General features: G+C 39.0%; 1 protein-coding gene across 2 annotated transcripts in view; it reads right to left on the bottom strand.

Moving 5' to 3' along the window:
- Window positions 1–560: 560 nt before the first annotated feature.
- Window positions 561–22,052, bottom strand: part of LOC134226410 (protein TIS11-like) — an 84,936-nt gene continuing 63,444 nt past the window's right edge. For both annotated transcript variants that reach the window (XM_062707170.1, XM_062707171.1), the window contains 2 exons: window positions 17,110–17,792; window positions 561–2,648 (listed from right to left, as the gene is read on the bottom strand). In XM_062707170.1, the coding sequence (XP_062563154.1) occupies window positions 1,823–2,648; window positions 17,110–17,792 (1,509 nt within the window). In that variant the 3' untranslated portion in view covers window positions 561–1,822. The remainder of the gene's footprint in view (window positions 2,649–17,109; window positions 17,793–22,052) is intronic.

Here is a 22,052-nt window from a genome sequence, read left to right as displayed (position 1 = left end):
TACATTGTATGAAAAATAGCTTGTTCCAATCAATTTACAAACCTGATTTGATAAAGTGTATTTTTTTTTCGTTAAGGAAAATGATTATTAGTTCATCCTGTACATGACTTAATTGGCGCTCTTGCGCGCGTACATCACTGTACCGCGCGGCGCTTTGTAAACTACTAACATTATCAGAGATAAGGCACTATCTGGTGGTGACCAAAGGCGACTGATTGGCTGACTGACTGTGTTGCTATCAGTGAAATTGTACAAGTATAGGGCAGTTGCATCAGTTGTCCTAGTCTTTGATGCGGTGTCAACTTATGATCAACATTATTTAAAACATCAAAGCAAAGTGAGCGTATGTTGAATTAATTAAATGAAATTTGAACCTAAACGAAGATTTCGACAACAGATGGTACTACCCTAAGGGAAAAGAAAAAAAAAACACGAATGCACTGAACAAAATGTTCTTGCGTAAATAATAAAGGGGGTGTCTTTTTAATAGTCAGAAATATCCAACTGCGTTTCCATACTACTCTTGTTTTCTTTCTGCGAATAAAATAAGAAAGTAAAGCATAAGGGTGGAAATAAATAAAATAAATTAAAAATAATAAAGATAGCATGATAATATAATAATTAATTTAAATTAATAATCAATCTGTGAAACACACGAGGGCAAAAATTATACGTCGTTGCTGGAATCGAATCGAGAAGAAAAGAAAATGGTTCAACTAACTTTTGTGAAATCAAAATTCGTCCTGGTTTCTCTATAAATCCTCTCACTGGAAACACCTTTTGTAACCGTTTCTTTCTCTTATTGTCGATCTCTCGAACCTAATCAAAATTTACATATCATCAAAAAATAAGCTAAACGAAGGCTACTGCTAATCGTTTGTTTTCGTGCTTTTCGTCTTTAATTAGGTTAAATCAAACACAGGTACACACAAACACACCTTTGCCGAGAAAATACACGGATAGGAAAAGAACCCAACTTAATCTACACTGAACAAAATCACCGCCTTTTTTTGTGGGAAACTTTTCGATAAATTTCGTCTTCGAGCATCGAGAACATAAATCAAAAAACGCGCCTGCGTTGTACGTTTTGTGTTTTTGTGATCCGTGCATCCATGTGTATGTGTGTTCACTCCTCGCATTTTTTTGTAATAGGGATTTTTAAATAAAATTGTATAATTATAAAAATAAATAATTAAATAAGTGTGTCGGGTGTTACATTTCCGCGTTGCTCCAGCTTGTTTCTCAGAGTTTGTGCCATTGTATACACATGAGTGTGCTTTTTCGTGGAAATAAATATTCGTTTGTTTGTTTGAGTGTGTTTCGTGCCCTTTTGAATAAATAGTTTGAAATTTTCCCGCAGCAAAAAAAAAACTCCAAAAAGAACCGCAGCTCTCTAAAAAAGGCTGCCTTTTCTTCTTTCTCCCTAACAGTATTTATAAGGTATATGTAAAAAATGTTATACATGTAAATAATATGCTTATTTGTCCAGGTTTGTGCGTGTGCTGCGCTCTTGCGTGACTTTGTTTTTATAGCAGATCCAATCCAATCTTTTTCTCTATTTCAGAAAAATGTGTGACTGTGTGGGTGCGCGTGCGTACAGGAATTAGAACCACAGACCAGTGCTCCCAACCACACACAGCAATACCGACCTTCCACTTTTTCCTCCTACCAAAAAAAATCGCATTTCCAATCGGGTACTTATGTGTGTATAAAGCAAAACTCAAAAAAAAATTACATATATCACAACGCACAACGCATCGCACACGCACATCATTATCATGCGCACCACACACTCGCTCTCTGTCTCCTAGGCCCACGTGGTCTAGATCAATAGGTTGGTAAAAGCGTCCACCGTCGAGCTGAGGCGGTTGAACACCGGTAGCCGAGCCTCCACCGAATCGACCCCGACTCCGCCCGGTGCTTGGCCCTTGGGACAGGAAGCCATCACCAGCGACGGAGACGGTGGCGGAGGAGTGGTCATCGGTGAGTGGCCGCCATCGATGGGACTAGCCGGTGGCGATGCCGGGAAGTTGAATGCACCCTGACCGGTGGCGCCTCCGACGGTGCACGACGTCGACGTCGGAGGGAATGTTGGGCTGCCCTGTTCGGGGAAGAAGCTGGCCATTGAGGTTGTAGGCGATAACGAGAGGGATCCAATCGGCGAAGCACGGTCCGAACCGGTGGACATCGAAAGGGCTGGACTGAGTGGAAGTTGATGCTGCTGCTGTTGTTGCTGTTGCTGCTGATGCTGTTTCTGTTGCTGCTGGTGTTGCTGGAGCAGAGCGGCAGCGGTCTGCTGAAGTTGCGCTTGTTGCAATGCGGCTGCAGCGGCCACTGCATTCGAAGACTGCTGCTGTTGACTTTGGCCGTTGGAGTTTGCTGCTGCTGCGGCAGCCGCAGCCAGTTGAGCATGATAGGCGGCCACCGAACGGTTGTGGTTTCGGGCCTCTTCGGCATTGTGGACGAAGTGGCATCGGGGCCCATACGGGCAGAACCCAACGCTGTGGAACGTACGGCACAGCTCGGTCTTGTACTTTGGATGGCGCTGGAGATTGCGCAGTTCCTGCATGCCGTGCGCGAACTGGCACTTGTCGCCGTACTTACACTCACCCGCTTCCTCGAACGGTCGGCACAACTCGGTTTTGTATCTGCGGAGGGAAGAGAGAAGGAAAATGCGGTTGGTCGAATGTACCGAGATTTAAAGATATTGTTAATGCGTCAACTGCTATTTTTCTACTACGCATGTTTAAATTAAATATTGTAATCGAAAAGTATATAACACAATTTTGAGAAACTGACATTTTGAATGCTGTATATATTGATCATGGTCTGTCCATTTGTTTTCGAAAGGAATTAGGAGCTATGAAATAAAAAGGTGAGCCAGTAACGTTTTCTGATGGTTAAAACCTGGGACGTTAAAACATTCAAGACCCCTAAGAAAGGATGATTCTTTAAACATCTTTAAACACACCAACAGGCGGCACAGATACAGTACCTGAATATTTATCCAAAATGTGTGGATCGCGAGCCTCTTTTTATGGCAAAAAATCACAAAACAGAAAAAAAAAGCGCCAAATTCAAAGAGATCTAAAATAATAGCCGACATGACCACTTAACAATTCTCAAAACTGACCCGATTTATCTATGATCCCGATTGTAGGGTAGGATGGGGCAAGATGGGCCGTCTAAAGCGAACCTTGAATGCCCTAAAACAGAAGCATTTTAATTCAACTTTTCAACGTGGATATAAAAAAATAGCTCATAATCTATTAGCCAGGGGTGTGAAATAACAAAAATCCACTTTTTATTTCATTTAGAGTCATTACAGTAGAAATCTATTTTTCTGTCAATCAAAAAATGCCGGGGTAAGATGAGTCAAACAGCGGAGCAAGATGGGTCACCATCAAATCCTGCAACTAATACTGTTTTTTTGTACGGCCGAGTTGCCGAATAATATGCAATTAACTGTTTTAAATCCCAATATTAAATTATACACAGATAGATAGCTTTATTGCCATTGATTGTATTGAATAAAAAGGATTTTTAAGCCTTGGATGAAGAAAAGGCTCTACATTAAGACATGTCTGCACTTTCTTATGAAAACAAGCCGTCCGTATTAAAAGTAACCTTAACATGATTGTATCAGCAATGGAAAATATGTTCTAAACACGAACTATGCCCTTCAGCATGTGCTGACCCATCTTGCCCCATTTGCAGGTTCATGTTAGAATGTCTGTTCGACGAGATTACAAGATTTAATCCATCTACCCAAAATTAAACACAAACAACACAAAATTAAGTTCAATTTACTTAATATGGACGGTTGGTGGGGAAAGTCAATTTCCAGTTCGATGGCCCAACCCGAGTTTAAGAAGTTTCCTTTGATCCCGTGTAAAAAAGTACCTAGGGGAAAGTGGGGCAAGATGGCCATACTAAGCGGTAACCCTTGTAAAATAGTGACACTGCTTCAAATTCTGCTGATTTCTCCATGAAACACCTTTATGATGACCCGTCTTTGACATAAGTATCAATAAACACTGATTAATAAAGTTTTAGTATTTTATAAACTGGTTTTAAAAAGGCTGTTTTTATGATGCCTATATTTACCATATGGGGCAATATGACCACCCCCTCGGGGCAAGACGAGCCTGGACCAAAAACTATATCAAAAGTGTGCTAAATTTATTTAGAATAGGGGACACATTTCTTGCACTTCTATGGATTATGTTCAAATGATGCTTCGTTTAAAAATGTCGTATTTCATGTTGATTTCTTGACAACTGGCACTACGACAATATCAGAATTTGTCTAAAACTAATTTCTACTGTTAACACCATATCCTTTGTTTTAAATCATCTCTGATTCACGCAGAAACTATTTTGATCATTTTTTAAATGCATTTAAGTGTTAGGCGACTCTTAATCCTGGAGATGACCTAGTTCCTATACAGTTGGCAATACCGCCCCAAGCCGACGTATATCCAAAGATTTATATCCTATCAAACCTAATTACTGTGAATCTCCTCAAATTATTATTGTATATATGCTACAGTTATGTAAAACCTTCGGTAAATATCAATTTGTCCTGAAAAATGAGTAATTTAGGCTTCAATTGTTAAATTATGTAACTAGAAAATTATAAGAAAATTAGAATTTCAACTAAACCATCTTCAAATCAATATTACAAGAACAAGTGAGGTTGTCAAAGTGCATTTTTCAGTTGTATAGCCCTTTTACATTATTGTGAACCATCCCTTGTAATAATAATGTGAATATAATGCTCACTTAAGGCATAACTAACGTTGGCTGTCTTGCCCCATATGGCCATCTTACCCCACTTTCCCCTAAATACTAAATTATTTCCACCTAACACAAGGTTCAAATAGGTAAAAAAAAAACTCAAACTTGAGTTCAATTCCTTCAACTTAACGTTGGCCTTCCCTATCAATCTGCTATCGATGAACAAAATGCCAGATAAAAAACAACTCAAAGTTTGGGTCGTTTGGTCTAACCGAGTAATTTGTTCGATTGAAATGCTTGCCAGCGTGCAAGTCTGTAATATAGCAATCAATTATTAAAAATAAAATCGCGTTTTTCGTATTTTTGCCAGGACACGTATTTTTGGACGATGTTTCCGAATACATAAAAATCCCATTTTGGTCAAAGGCAATTTTCCAGGTTTTCAGACTGCTCATGATTATCCAATGTTATGCGCTGACCGATCTTGCCGAGTCACAGGACAAGGAAAATTTCTAATTCTGCATGTGATCGTGGATAAAGTTCCGAATGGTGACATCAAGCTCTTCAATGATCGGAAGAAAGTTAGGATCGACCTCGACAGCACGGACTATTAGCGTGTCATGAGAAGTCGTCTTGGAGAAATGAATGAAAACAGTGAGTAGAATTCTGTGGAATCGCTCTTTCACAAAGCTACGTTCTCTCGTGATGGACATACTGAAAAAATAAAATCGACCATATCTGCATCAGCCGAACATGGAGACGGAACCTTATTGATGCCCAGAATAAACACAGCGCTGACATCGCGTCTAAGAGGCGCATACTCGTTCCGAGTCGTGCTTGGGACAAATAGGAAATATCGATTATGGTCGATTTCCGATATTATCATTAGCTTAAATCGATTCGCGCAAATTCGTGGGTGTTACAAGCCAGGACTTTGATATGAGAGTTGCATCACTTCCATCCGTCTTCCGAAATTTTACCAATATTGCCACTAAAAGCATAACAGTTACTGTCACATGTCCATCCATATAAATATGAGACAGATATGCTTGCGGTAGCAGTAACTGTTCTAAAAATAATTGGGACTTTAAATGATCTTTACGGGCAGAATACTTACATAATTTGAGAAATTTTCTATGACTTTCAGTACAAATATTGTTTTTTCAAGACTGTTTAAGGAATGCAAAGAAGCATGACATCGATCTTTAAATTCTCACGATTATCGAAAAATTTTACAAGCTTCCAGTTTATGGATTACAGAATTTTTTATAAATATTCAATGGGTTCAATCAATTTATCAGAAAATGGTTATTGATCTACCGATTCAAAGCGAACATCTAAGAAATCGTATGATTGTCTATGAATATTTATGGGAGCTTAGAATTCATGACGGAGCAAACCTGTTTGTGGTTGTTGAGGTTTGTAGAAAACTTTTTTCCGTAGGCTTCTAATAATCCATTTAAACGTACTTTATTTTTCATAACATTAAAAAAAAATTAATTGCATTTGCTGATTTCAACAACTATTTTTTTACCTCTGAAAAACTTTTAGACCAAAAATGTTTTCGACCGTTTAGTAGTTTGGGTTCGATCATTCGGTAGTTTATCAGGGACTCATTCCAGGAGCTGAATTCCAAAATGTGTAGTATGGTGGACTTCTAGTGCGAAGGTTTTCTACAACTCTACCTAATAGCACAGAGAACAGACATGGAGGCTCGAACAAAATTTCTTGCAAAACATGTGTAAACAAACACACCGAACCGCAACGGCATCGACGTCGACATTGCAACTCACAATCTCATTTTGACAACACGATGGCGCTGGTATGCTCTTGCATAATGGAACGTACACACGGTCAAGCAGTTTGACCAACATTGACTGCACCTCTCGTTTATTCAAACATCCATCAAGTTTTACCAACAGCGGCACGAACAATCAATTTATTCGACCAACAATATCACACACGAACGACCGAAGCGCCAACTTGAGCACCAACCATCAAAAAATATATGGGGGTTTGTGCAACTTCACTACAAATGCTCAAACATGTTCGGCGAACCTTGACTCCACCCCCGACAACTCAAACTAAAATCAAAACGTTTTAATTTTTTCCAACCGAGCCGCCAACTGTCAAATGGTTGTTCGAACAACTTCACACACGTTCAAACAAAGCAGCAACCGAAGCGTTTTCTTGGGGGCGGAGTCAATGTTCGTCGAACTGCTTGACTGGTGTGTACGTTGCTTAATAGAGTTAATAAACTATAGAGGATTGTCGCTACGGTTCCCTTTGTTATCGTCCCCAAACATGTTGGGTACCTATCTGTCAAAACATACTGATTTTTCCTTCGTTGACATTTAGTGCCCTATCCTTGCCAGCAAAAGATGTTTCGCCAGTGACGACAGCGACAAGCTTCCTCTATAGTTTATTAGCTCTATTTCTTGCATGCATAACGACACTAGCGCACAGTGGCATTTTGATGACGCTAGCGCTGATTCTGCACGGGATAACGGCGACATTCCAAAGTTATTTCAAAATGAACAATCAAAAGTTATCACAACATGGCGAGTGCAGCTTCAACGCCTGTTCTCTGTGCTAATAGTTCGATTTTTGCACTAGTTGCAGCGACTAAAACTAAATGATTGATATTTTATTATCATCTATTATAAGTTACTGCAACTAGCGCTTTAACTTCGTTGTTAGTGAAATTCAAAGAATGACTTGTTAGGCAGAGTTGTAGAAAAGCCTTCACGCTGATAGTTCGGCGTACAACACATTTTGGAATTCAGCCTGTGGAGTGAGTTGTCGATTCACGCAATGAAGATCCTGCTGTGAAAAGATCGTTCATTGAAGAACTTGGACCTCGGGCAGCGGATGTTCCGAAAAGTGGGGTAGAAGAAGAGTGGACGGCCATCAAGAATGCCTTTATCGAAACTAATGTTGCATCAACTATTCTGCAATATCTGGAAACCGCGCCTTTTGCGGCTGACTGGATGCAGGGCGTCTTAGTGAAAGTCCAAAAAAAAGGGATCTGACTGTGTGCGACAATTGGCGGGGCATCATGTTACTGTGCATTGTTCTCAAAGTTCTGTGAAAAGTTATCCTAAATCGGATACAGGAAAACATAGACACGACTCGCCGACGGCATGGCGGAGCTTTGTCTGACCCCATCCGGGTAGTCGCTGGAGTGAGGCAAGGATGTATTCTATCACCGCTACTGTTCCTCATCGTAATCGACGAGATCGATTAACCGTATGCCAAACCGTGGGATGGCAGTTATGGAGCATCCAAACGATTTCGATTTGGCTGACGTTATTGCTCTACTAGCGCACCGGCACTCTGATATGCAGAGTAAGCTGAACGACCTAGTCGAACGCTCCTCTACGGCGGGTCCCACCATCAACATCAATGAGACGTCAATGTTGGATGTCAACACGAACAATCACTCCAACTTTACGGTAGCCGGGCAAGCAGTGGAGAAGGTCGAAAACATTCAATATCTTGGCAGCCAGTTAGCGTCGGCTGCTTTTGCGAGTTTACGAAGCATATGGATATCCAATCAGAATAATTAGCGCACTAAATTTCAAATATACAGCTCTAACGTGAAATCTATGTCGTTTTACGCCAGTGAGACTTGGTGTGTATCGTATTTCTGAAATAACTTCGTACACCATGAATATTTGGTTGCTTACCAAGATGACTTCCAAGTTGTTGTTTTGCACTCGTCGCACGCGGACGTTTATCAGCTAATTTGCTTTTGGATTGTGGTAGCTTCTGGCACTGTAGGTTTTTTTTTTTTTTTTTTTTTTTTTTTTTTTTTTAACTAATTTTATTTGCTAATTATCTAATACATGCATTCATCTCTTAGACTAGGTGTTCCGTGTTTTCTTAACACTATCATCCTTATTTGCTATGTTATATTTGTAGTTATTATTAATACATTTCAATTGCCTCTGGCAGTTAGAATTTTTCCTCTGGTTGAATTGAACCATGTAGGAATTACAATGTTTTCAACTTAAACTAAGCTTAACCTATTTTATACTAAGGGTACAAGGAGTTAATCGTTGCAATAGAAGATTGCAACGATTTTTGTCTAAAATTGGAAATTATTTTGTTGGACATTTGTTGCAATGTCTCAATATTAGAAATTCTATGAAGTTCATTGGTACTATACCACGGAGGCAACTTCAGAATCATTTTCAAAATTTTATTTTGAATCCTCTGGAGTGCCTTCTTTCTGGTATTGCAGCAACTAGCCCATATTGGCACAGCATACAACATGGCAGGTCTAAAAATTTGTTTGTAAATCAAAAGTTTGTTCTTAAGACAAAGTTTTGATTTTCTGTTTATAAGTGGATATAGGCACTTAATATATTTGTTACATTTGGCTTGAAGGCCTTCAATGTGATTTTTAAAAGTTAAATTTTGATCTAGCAGAAGTCCTAAATATTTGGCTTCGCTAGACCAATTAATTGGAACCCCATTCATAGTGACAATATGTCTGCTAGAAGGTTTCAAATAAGAAGCTCTCGGCTTATGTGGGAAAATTATAATCTGAGTTTTGGAAGCATTCGGGGAAATTTTCCATTTTTGCAAGTAGGTGGAGAAAATATCCAAACTTTTTTGCAATCTACTACAAATGACACGAAGGCTTCGCCCTTTGGCTGAAAGACCCGTGTCATCTGCAAACAAAGATTTTTGACACCCTGGTGGTAAATCAGGTAAGTCAGAAGTAAAAATGTTATACAATATGGGCCCCAGTATGCTGCCTTGGGGGACACCAGCTCTTACAGGTAATCTATCAGATTTAGTATTCTGATAGTTTACCTGCAGTGAGCGATCTGATAAATAATTTTGGATCAGTTTAATGATGTACAGAGGAAAATTAAAATTCATCAATTTTACAATCAAACCTTCATGCCAAACACTGTCAAATGCTTTCTCTATATCAAGAAGAGCAACTCCAGTCGAATATCCTTCAGATTTGTTGAGCCGAATTAAGTTCGTAACTCTTAATAACTGATGAGTGGTTGAATGCCCATGGCGAAAACCAAATTGCTCATCAGCAAAAATAGAATTGTCATTAATATGAACCATCATTCTATTTAAAATAATCTTTTCAAACAGTTTGCTTATTGAAGAAAGCAAACTGATTGGGTGATAACTAGAAGCCTCAGCTGGATTTTTGTCCGGCTTCAAAATTGGAACAACTTTGGCGTTTTTCCATTTATCTGGAAAGTATGCCAATTGAAAACATTTGTTAAATAAATTAACCAAAAAGGATAAAGAGCTCTCAGGAAGTTTTTTGATAAGTATGTAGAAAATACCATCAACCGGGGCTTTCATATTTTTAAATTTTCTAGTAATAGGTTTCACTTTATCCAAGTTCCCAACGAAGGGTCAAAACATTCTCTTGATTGGGAATGTCTTCGAAGCTCCGTGTAACCTGATCCTTAATTGGACTAAAATTATGGGGACTCTTCAACTGATGAGTATGTTTTTGAACCTTTTCGCCATTTGTTAATAAAATTTTATTTTCCTTTTTAGGCGCTGGAATTGGCTTTTGAGGTTTTTTTTAAAGGAATTTTCGATAATTCCCAAAAGGGTTTCGAACTGGGATCCAACTTCGAGACATTATTCTCAAAGTTGGTATTTCTCAGAATAGCGAAACGTTTTTTAATTTCATTTTGCAAATCTCGCCAAATAACTTTCAACGCGGGATCGCGAGTTCTTTAGTATTGCCTTCTTCTCACATTTTTAAGACGGATCAGTAGCTGAAGATCGTCGTCAATAATAATGGAGTTGAATTTAACTTCACATTTCGGAATTGCAATGCCTCTGGCTTCGACAATTAAATTTGTCAAAGATACGAGAGCATTATCAATATCACTTTTGGTATCGAGAGGAATATCAACATCAAAATTCCTATCGATATACGTTTGAGAAATCCCAATCAGCTCTATGATAATTAAAAGTAGAGCTGATTGGATTATAAATGGCTTCTTGTGAGATTTCAAATGTCACAGGAAGGTGATCAGAGTCAAAGTCAGCATGAGTTACCAATTGGCCACACAGCTGACTTGAATCCGTTAAAACTAAATCAATTGTAGAAGGATTTCGACTGGAAGAAAAACAAGTTGGTCCATTGGGATATTGAATAGTATAATATCCCGCAGAACAATCTTCAAATAAAATTTTACCATTGGAATTGCTTTGAGCATTATTCCATGAACGGTGTTTGGCATTGAAGTCACCAATTACGAAGAATTTTGATTTGTTGCGAGTCAGAATTTGAAGATCAGCTTTCAACAAATTCTTTTGCTGCCCATTGCATTGAAAAGGCAAGTAGGCTGCAATGAAGGAAAATTGTCCAAAATTTGTTTCAACAGAAACTCCCAAGGTTTCAAAACTTCGGTTTCAAACGAAGAAAATAATTTATGTTTGATACGTCTATTAATGACAATGGCGACCCCACCACAGGCGCTGTCAAGACGATCATTTCTGTAGATAAAATAGTTTGGATCTCTTTTAATGGAGAGACCTGGTTTTAAATACGTTTCAGTTATAATGGCAATATGCACATTATGAACTGAAAGGAAGTTGAATAATTCATCTTCCTTACCCTTTAGAGAGCGGGCATTCCAATTTAGAACTTTCACACAATTATTTAGATCCATTGAAACGGAGTCCGATAACAATTTTTTGTGTGTACTTTATACCAACCTGAACAGCTTCAGGAATGGTATTTGCTTTGAACATTGCATCAATCATGTGATGCAATTGTTCAGTTAAAAAATCAAAATCGGAAGCAGTCATGCTACCTGAATCGGCAACATGACCGTTATTTTCCGGGACATGGGTATAAACCTCATTTTGAGAAGAGAAATTTTGTCTACCAGCAGCGATGTTTGCATACGTAGGTACATTGGAAAAATTGGAATTTACTGAAGTGCTTGCTACCCGCTGACGAGCGGCAAAATTTGTTTGTGAATTGTGGTGGGTATGAATTGCTCGACCGGTAACTGGTTTCGAAGTTTGAGCGTTTGAAAAATTTCTACCCGGCGAATCTGGGATCCGATTGGAATTTCCCGTCATCAATTTTGCACGGGAATTCAAAACTTTTTTGCGTGAAGGGCATTCCCAGAAATTGGATTTATGATTGCCCCCACAGTTTGCGCACTTAAATTTATTGGAATCTTCTCTCACAGGACATGCGTCCTTGGCGTGAGAGGTTCCACCACAAATCATGCATTTAGCATCCATGTGACAATGTTTGGTTCCATGACCCCACTTTTGGCACTTACGGCACTGGGTAGGGTTTGGAAATTTCCCCAGGCCTGCGGAAATGTTCCCATGTAACACGGACATGGGACATAATACAGGCCTTTTCAAACTTTTCATATTATTTAGTTCACTTTTGTTAAAATGAACTAAATAAAATTCTTGACAAATGCCCTCTGGGAAGTACCAGAATGGGATTTCTTTTTCATCTTAATTACTTGGACTGGTGAAAATCCAAGTAATTGAGAAATTTCAATTTTAATCTCATCCAGTGATTTGTCATCACTGGGGAGACCTTTCAAGACGACTTTGAACAATCGCTCAGTTTTGTCGTCGTATGTGAAGAATTTATGGCGCTTCTCAGTTAAATAGTGAAGAAGACGTTTGCGATCGTCAAAGGATCCCGGCAAAACGCGGCAGTCACCCTTCCTAGCAATCTGAAATGAAACCTTGATCCCCTGAAGGTTACTCAAAATCTCATTCCGGAAGCCAGAAAACTCGGCAACAGATACCACAATTGGCGGAATCCTTTGCTTTTTCGCATGAATCGAATCACCTGGGCTAGAGGTAGATTCGATTTGCTCAATATCATCATTAATCAAATCAAACTGATTGCTCAGTTCGATTGGAGAAGAATTATTTCCGATATTAGAGTTAGAAGGAATTTCTGAATTCTCCAGCTTCCTTCTATTTTTTCCGCGCTTGGGCAGGACGGTCTTGAAACCTTGTTTCTTTGAAGGAAGTGGAGAATTCAGAGACTTCTTCCTCTTGTTTTTGTTAATACTCATTGCTGAGCGTGGAGACGTGACCTTCTAAGAGGTTTTTCCCAGAACGGTGTCCCTGCAGGATTACCACCGCTTGTCGGAATTTTACTTCCGCAAACGGGTCCAACGTAAAACGAAGGCACGGGTCCTTGCAAAGATCGTAACGGGATCAGTGGGTACAAATAGCGCTAAGAAGCACCGTTGAAATTAAAATAGCTTCGGGTAGTATTAAAAACTTCCTTCCGCAAAGAGAGAAAGAACCGCACAGCTTGAAAGCACGATGCGGTCTGATGGCACTGTAGGTGGCAACGTGCTTTGCTTCTTTTGTCGTTCTCGTTCGTACGGTTTCTCAGTGCGGCCGATTTGAAACAATTGCCAAATGATAGTCAATACGGTTCAATTTCGATTTCCGCCTACCGCTCCCCGATCAACTTGGGTGGAGATCGCCGGGTTTGTGCGACAGTTGGATACCGATGTATCTCTTATGGAAACGGTATATAAATTAGCGATGGATCGTTCCCTGTTTGTGAAATTCGTTTCGATGGATGCAATGCAGGAATCGCTAATGAAGAATAGGGAACCGCGAAAATTTCACTATTCCAGTGGAACTTCAGTGGAAGTAAAAATGACAATTGCCGGTAGAAATGTGCAGTACCTATATGCGGGTGTTTGACCTTCCACCAGAATTGCCGGATAACAATCTTAAGCAGTGTCTTATGGAGTACGGGGAAGTTGATTTTGTGATCCGGGGAGAATTCCCTCCAAACCTATGGCTCATATGTACACTGGCGTGAGAGATGTGTAATCGATGTAAAACAGGAAATTCCTCCGTCACTAGAAGTGTCAAATTGGAAGGGAAAAGTATTCTAGTCGGAAATAAAGAAATCGTACTCCGGTGTCGTTATCGGATTCGACGAAGCAACTGGAAAAACATCATCGGAAACAGCGCAGAACGACGTAATTGAAAGAAGACCTCCCGCAGGAATGCTTCTGAAACTTCATTTGAATAATTTATTTGTTTTATTTCCAATGTTTTCGGCTCCGTAGAATTTTTTATTAAACAATTGAGCCTCATAAATAAACGAACTGATGGGAAAAGGTGACTTCCCATGAATCACCTTCTCAACAGACCAACAACACCTCTCTCAACACACAACACAACACAACAATTGTTTTCCGTGGCGCTCACGGAGATGCTGAAGATTCCTCGGTCTGTCGTAGCAATGAATGTCAAACTAATTTTCCTCTCTTAATCCAAAATTGCTTTTGAGGAAGTGGCCGGCATCGTTATTGGTCTTGATAGTGAGTGCTTTCTAACTCCAAGAAAACTATTAATTTTGTGAGCTGTGCATATTGTTGTAGTTTTTCGGCCAATCATGACTAGCAACTGCACAGTCAATTAAGCCAAAGCCAAGACAGTATTATTATTGTGGTTTCATTTATCAAACGTTAATCAAAAATTCAAGAAAATATCCTCTTTTCATTTCTTTCATTAACTTTTCTTTTTTTTCAATCATTGAGAGCTTTTGGTACCTATATCCAGGTGTTTGACCTTGGAAATTTGGAGCTTTTTAAAAGAAATTTATCATGAAGTATAGCCTCTCAAATCAGTTCTTTATCATGGCAGCTTGCGAAAAAAGTCTCTCACGCTACGCTACACATCGTATATGTATACAGAGGTGATAAGTGAGAGACTGTTTCATTCTCTTTTGGATTCTGGCTGAAACACATTTCAAGTCCCAATTTGACTGTACGCCATCAGATGTTAAAGCATCATTAGAAATATGACGTAAAACTTTAATTCAAAATTAGGCTGTTACAAATATTTAATTAACTTTTTGTCCTACTGGTCTCCGAAAAGTCAAGGGGGGGGGGGGTATAATAAAAAATAAATATTAAAATGAAAAAAAATCAAAAAAATTATCGGATTTGTTAGAGAATATTTTTAAAATACTCAAAATTATACGAATTTTATTTTGTTGCCCCCTGAAAATTTTATTTTTGGTATTTTTTTTTATTTGGTAAAATATCCCGTAGGTGTTGGGGAGATAAAATAGTTTTTCAATATTTGTATCGGCTTTATTGTAATTTCATTAAGTTACTTCTGAACTTAAAATGGTTACCTGTTCCATGAATGAACAGGTAGAACGTACATAGGCCGTGCCATTGCACTACTAGAGTATCTCGCGTTGGTGTTCCCGAAACAATAAGCACTGCCCAAGGTCGTCTATTCGAATCTCAGCTCTTCCTGGAACTGATCAAATGGATTGGAACGATTCGAACTTGGTTTCAGATTTCTGGCATAACTGGTGGGGGTAGTGTGGTTACAGAGAGTGAGAGAAATAACAGCCGAGTATTATTCCATACCATACATAAATAAAAACAGTTTGTATTTTTATCGTCCGTTAACCGACGGGTTCATTATTTCGTCTCAACGTCCAGAGTTATCCGCAAGTTCCGAAATTCCTACAGATCTTAAAATTTCTTGGAGTATTCAAAGTCTGCGAGCATTACTGAAAGTTAATAGGAATTCAGTGAAAATCGTAAAAATATCTAAGGACCTGCATAAATTTGTAGATGTTCGTTATTTTTTGAAAATCCATACGAATTTATAAACTTTGTAAGGATTATAGATAACGTCTTTGATAACATAGATAACGATACAATCTCTCGAGGATTCCTGGAGCTGAATCATGATTCCAGGAAGACCGTAAGAATATCTGGAAGGCAATAGGAATTTCTAAAGGTACATGAGAATCTAAAGAAATCCGTTATAACGATTACATACGATCACATTAAATTAAATTGCATACTCTTTTAAATTATATTCACCGATTTTAGCTGTGGCATTTTAATAGACATAAACTGTCGCGCGCGATTCGCATAAGATTCCCATGTCGATTTTTGAACGATTTTCATTTTCTTCCAGAAATAAGCTGAAAATGACCTAATATTTAACAAAGTGATAACTTGTGGTGTCCCATCTTGCCATTTGTTCTCAGAACGGTCACATTCCAAATTTTTAAACAACTTTGCACAAAAAATAATTATAACTATGGTCCTTTTTATAGTTTCATAACAATGTCAACAGATAAAGAATATTATGTCAGATTTTCAGAAAGATTGCAGGTTTATCAATTTATTAGAATTTTTTGTATTTCTTCATGCAAAATGAGTTTGAAAAATTCAACGGCACATTACTAATTTGAAGAAAACTGACATGGGACGCTTATGTGAATATGGGCAGTAAATCAGTCACTTAAAAATAAATGCAATAATTCATGCTGCATAATAAAAGTAAATAAATTTGGTTAGTACCCTTTCGCTGAACCATCATTGGCAGATTAAAATATTATGTCATTATTTATGCCAAACGGCACCAAACTAATTTTGGATTCGGATGGAGAAAAGAGTGCAGCGGTTGATATCAGAAGAAACGTTCTCTGGATTTAGAAGCGATTGAAGTTTTTTTTAAATTAAAAATTATTCAGTGGAAACCTTATAGAAAGAATAGAGAAACGGCTGAGCTTAGACAGATTCAAATGATGAAAATATGCACGTAATTGTGGCAGATCTAGGTATAGGGATGAGAAGTTTATTTTGTTTCTGTAAATAAGCTAAAATTGTAACGGCCGAATGATTCCATGCGAATCGAACCTAATGCAGTGCAAAGTTTCGCAGATAATGGTATTAACATTTTGATTTAATTAGATTTATTACTTAAAAAGAATCGTGTATTAGCTGTTAATGAAGGGTTGTTCAGAACATCTAGAGGCAAAAGATGAACCAGCCTAGTTCAGACATACACTGCCGTTATACGCATAACTGTCCCATGTACATAGGAAATCCCAGCAAACATGGGACAAATATGCGTATGACGTAAATCTAAAGGTATAGGAAAAAGCTCTTTAGTGATTGGGTATCTTGTGTTATGCCCTGCCTGTTATAGTGTTAAGTCTATACAACATCTAGTCGAAGACGGATATTCTATCTTTTGCTCCGAATATTCTATTATTCCTATTCATTATAGTCCGGAAGATTATAATCACTCACATCATCATTATAATTAGTATTGTTATCACTTCCGTCATCGTTACTATTATCATCATTAGCATCAGTTCAAAACTAAAAAAAAACTGCGTCTTGCTCGGTTTCTTGCAGAGCACATGTTTTTTTTCAGATGGGCAAATTGATATTGAATTTGCTTGAATAGAACACCGTCAAAGTGTTATCATTTGTAGCATTTCCAAAACTACCACTAAGATTCGCCCAACCCTTCAAACTATTAATTGGTCCACAGCAAATTTCAACATGGTAGATCGACTCACCTCGAGGTATTGACCTGCTGCGGCAGCGGCTCCGACTGCGTACGTTCCAACTTTCGGTGGCCTCCGCCCCCGCCAACCCCCGCACTATTGCCCGCACCACCACCACCACCGCCAGCCGTCGATGAAGACACCAGCGCAGCGACTGCTGCCGCCGCGGCAGCACTATTGCCACTTCCGGCCGCGATCCTGCCACCATTGGAGGACTGCACCAGCGCCGCACTGGCAGCGGTGGACATCCGCAGCAGCTCCATCAACGATTCCATCGTTGAGGCGGCAGTGGCCGAGGACGCTGCCGTCGCCGCCGCTCCCACCGGGTGCGATGTGGTCCGGGTGAGCGCATTGTGAAGCAACAACTGCCTTGCGTTGGCCTGTTGCTGTGGGTGGTGCTGCTGCTGGTGACTGCTGTGGTGATGGGGATGATGGTGCTGACTGTGGTGACTCTGCTGATGGTGGTGGGACTGCTGTTGATGGTGGTGGTGGTGTTGCTGCTGCTGTTGCTGTTGGTGCTGGTGCGCTACAGCCACGTTGATGTTCTGCTGAAGTAGAATCTGACTGCTAGTAGCGTGATGGCTGTTGCTACCAATCAGGGGACTGCTACTGCTGCTGTTGCTGGTGCTGGAGTTTGTGCTGCTACTGTTGGTCGATATTGTCATTTGCGCTGTGCTCCTGGAATTTGTTTGATTCTGAAATGGAAACGTATAAAACATAGAGGAATTAGTTGTATTATTGGGTTGAGTTGGGTTGAGCAAAAGAATTAGGACTCTAAAAAATAGGAATACACATTTATCAGGCAATTTTTATCCGGTAATAAAAAGTATTGTTGTTTCAACCACAGACATAATTCTCAAACTCAGTTTTTTCATTTACATTTTATTCAAAGGTCAAAAGTGTCATCAGTTGGCAAGATTGACTACGACAAATATTCAACGTTTAGATTAACATTTGACCTTATGACATTGAGATAAATTTTGCAGTTCCTCACAAGTACCGCTCATCCCGAATTCAAAAATACGGACGAACTGGATGAAGATTTGAAATTCAAAATATTTTACCGTCCGGTCAAACGGAATACAAAATGATGACCCGGAACGTTGCCGAGCGCATTCACCATCAGTTATACATACAATGTAGTGGTTTGGTTTCAATCGAACCAAGTGGCTATCTTATCTCTGGATGGACGGCCAAAGCTCCATAAAGTACTGGAAGCATGTTATTAGTACGGTAAATGAAGTGGTTGGCACAGTGCCATCTTTGGAATAAGTAAAGGGGGTGATGGTTTCCATATGTTTTTCTAATTCATTGAAAATTTAAAAAAAAAACACAAATACTGCTGTGAGAAGTATTTTATTCAATTTTAGACGACTTAATCTAATTAGATAATTTATCTGACTTGCTTATAATACTCGAATATGTTGGAAACTGTCCCTAGCTTCCAAAATATGTGTAAATCGACTGTTTTGTGAGTAATTCCGTTAGTCGTCAACATTGTGATAATAAATTACGTTTGCGAAATTCGGTGAATCCAGATCAAATGACTTTCTATTTGAAGAACAAAGGATATCTTATTATTAGATTCAAGTCTTCTTTCATTTGTTGACACCTTTCGATTTTCGATTTTCCTAATTTGTTCCAGGTTTTTAACTAATCTGCTCTTTCAGAGATGAGCCAGCCAAGGGCTGCAAATCTCTCTAATAAAGACATACGAAAAAAAAAATATTCTGCTCATGTTTCCAATTCCCTCGTCTTCGTGATGGTTGAAACAAGAAGTAGGTTTTCGAAAGCTCAAATTTTATTTATCTAATTTATCTGTTCCTCCTAATCTCTATATTTTGCACGGCGCTTTTTAACTGAAATCTTTTCAAAAAACATGTTATCTAAAACTCGGCGAAAATGGACAGAAATTCCGGATCATAGACTCACCTCGGCGGTCACAATATTTTAAAATGTTTTAAAAATGAGTACCATTTGCTTAATTTCAAAATGAAAATCTTTCTTTATGTCTTTTTCCAGAGTATAGACAGATAATAAAATAATTAGTGAAATGTCGTTTACCCAGAACATCATAAAATAGGAAATGCTTCCTGCATTTTAAGCACGCGTTCCCTCTTCAATGGCGTAAGGAGCAAGATGAAAAAGTAGAGTTCCTTCACTCTCGCATTTTCCCCGAATTAGTTGAAAATGTAAATGTTTCCTTTTTGCTTTTCTTGTATAATACTAAGTATATGTAAAGGCTATATGATCGCTCCAAAATCAAGCTTTTTATAAGAGGCCCGGAGACCCATAGTGTTATATACCGATCGACTTAGCTCGACGAATTGAGGTGATGTCTGTGTGTGTGTGTGTGTGTGTGTGTGTGTGTGTGTGTGTGTGTGTGTGTGTGTCTGTGCGCACCCACTCAAAAAAAATGTCACTCATTTTTTAGTTACTTATTCTTAACCGATTTACTCGCAACAGGTTGCATTCGACGCAGGACACTTTGCCATTGTTTCCTATTAAAAATTGGTCTGATTGGACTATGGGCTCGGAAGTTATGGCAAAAATACCACTTTTTTTTACCGAAAAATTAAGTAAAAAAAATGTCACTCATTTTCCAGGCGCTTATCCTTAAGCGATTTACTCGCAACAAGTTGCATTCGACGCAGGACACTCTGCCATTGTTTCCTATTGAAAATTAGTCAGATCGGACTATGGGCTCGGAAATTATGGCCAAAATACCACTTTTTTTTACAGAAAAATTGAGTAAAAAAATGTCACTCATTTTCAGGCACTTATCCTTAACCGATTTATTCGCAACAAGTTGCATTTGACGCAGGATACTCTATTATTGTTTCCTATTGAAAATTGGCCAGATCGGACTATGGGCTCAAGAGTAATGGCCAAAATACTATTTTTATAATGCACGAGAAAGGCACCATTACCGCTAGTTACCGCTGGTCTTCTTCGGTGGCGCTGCATTACTCGCTTCTTCACAAACCAAACCCGATCCATTTTATTCGTTTAACCTCATTGTTTGAGAAGACTTCTTGCGTTCTATCATAGTATTAGAAATAGACACTGTTTCCGTTTTTGCCTTTCTCGTATACTAAGTATACGGTAAAGGCTATATGATCGCTCCAAAAACAAACTTTTTATAGAAGGCCCGGAGACCCATAGTGTTATATACCGATCGACTCAGCTCGACGAATTGAGGTGATGTCTGTGTGTATGTGTGTGTGTGTGTGTGTATGTGTGTGTGTCTGTGCACCCCACCCAAAAAATGTCACTCATTTTTCAGGTACTTATCCTTAACCGATTTACTCGCAACAAGTTGCATTCGACGCAGGATACTCTACCATTGTTTCCTATTGAAAATTGGTCAGATCGGACTATGGGCTCGGAAGTTATGGCCAAAATACCACTATTTTATAAAAAAAAAAAAGAGTAAAAAAATGTCACTCATTTTTCAGGCACTTATCCTTAACCGATTTACTCGCAACATGTTGCACTCGACGCAGGATACTCTACCATTGTTTCCTATTGAAAATTGGTCAGATCGGACTATGGGCTCGGAAGTTATGGCCAAAATACCACTATTTTATAAAAAAAAAGTAAAAAAATGTCACTCATTTTTCAGGCACTTATCCTTAACCGATTTACTCGCAACATGTTGCACTCGACGCAGGATACTCTACCATTGTTTCCTATTGAAAATTGGTCAGATCGGACTATGGGATCGGAAGTTATGGCCAAAATACCACATTTTATGGAAAAAATGAGTAAAAAAATGTCACTCATTTTTCAGGTACTTATCCTTAACCGATTTACTCGCAACATGTTGCACTTGACGCAGGATACTCTACCATTGTTTCCTATTGAAAATTGGTCTGATCGGACTATGGGCTCGGAAGTTATGGCCAAAATACCACATTTTTTATTAAAAAAATGAGTAAAAAAATATCACTCACTTTTCAGGCACTTATCCTTAACCGATTTACTCGCAACATGTTGCACTCGACGCAGAATACTCTCCCATTGTTTCCTATTGAAAATTGGCCAGATCGGACTATGGGCTCAAAAGTAATGGCCAAAATACTATTTTTATAATGCACGAGAAAGGCACCATCGCCGCTAGGTGGATTAATCAGGGTTTTTCTGTTGAAGTTGACTCAGTATCCATCTCAACTGGTTGACAAAATGAGGTCTCCCGAGCTGCGTCTTGCCGCTAACTCTGAGGAAGTCCCGATCCTTCTCAACGCAGATAAGGCCCTCCTGCCTGCGGTTAGCAGCCGGTCCCGGTCCTGCATATGAGGTGGGAGATGAGGTCCTGTCACTAGCTTTGAGGGAGTTTCGATACCTCTCACAGTCGAGCCCCTTCTGTCAACGACCAGCAGCCGTTCCTGCCCTGCATCTGAATTGAGAGAGCAATCAAGAGCACTTGATTTTTCCACTAGTTCTGATAAAGTTTCGTTAGTTAGGAAGTCTCTATCTTTCTCAAAGCAGCTAAGCCTCTCCTACCAACGGTCAGCAGCCGTTCCGGTCCTACATCTAAGTTGGGAAATCGGGTATCCATCAGCAGGCAGCACAGAATACTTGCATTTCTCCATAGCTTGAACAGCAGCTTTTTACGATTTTCAAAAGGCAAACCAATAGGAAGAGTCCACAAATTACGTAACGCTTAGTGGTGGTTGAGTTTAAGTGTTGAACTTAATTTTAAAATTAAAAAAACACTTTAATAAAGGAAAAAAAAATGACGATTCATATAACATTTTTAGATGTTTCATACAAAAAGTATAATATAGGGAGGAGGAGTGAAAATGCAAAGGATTCGCCAAATATCGTACACTCCCGCTCAAATAACACAATGTCAGTCTGAAACACGAATTCAGAAGCGTAAGTGAGGAAGAGCATTCATCACCGATACAAGCAGGGAATTCAATTTAGGATCCGACCACATCCGAAATCCT

Source organism: Armigeres subalbatus, chromosome 3 (assembly GCF_024139115.2).
Source record: "Armigeres subalbatus isolate Guangzhou_Male chromosome 3, GZ_Asu_2, whole genome shotgun sequence".
Classification (NCBI taxonomy): Eukaryota; Metazoa; Arthropoda; class Insecta; order Diptera; family Culicidae; genus Armigeres; species Armigeres subalbatus.
The sequence above is the reverse complement of the archived record's forward strand: the minus strand, read 5'-3'. Positions and strand labels throughout refer to the sequence as shown.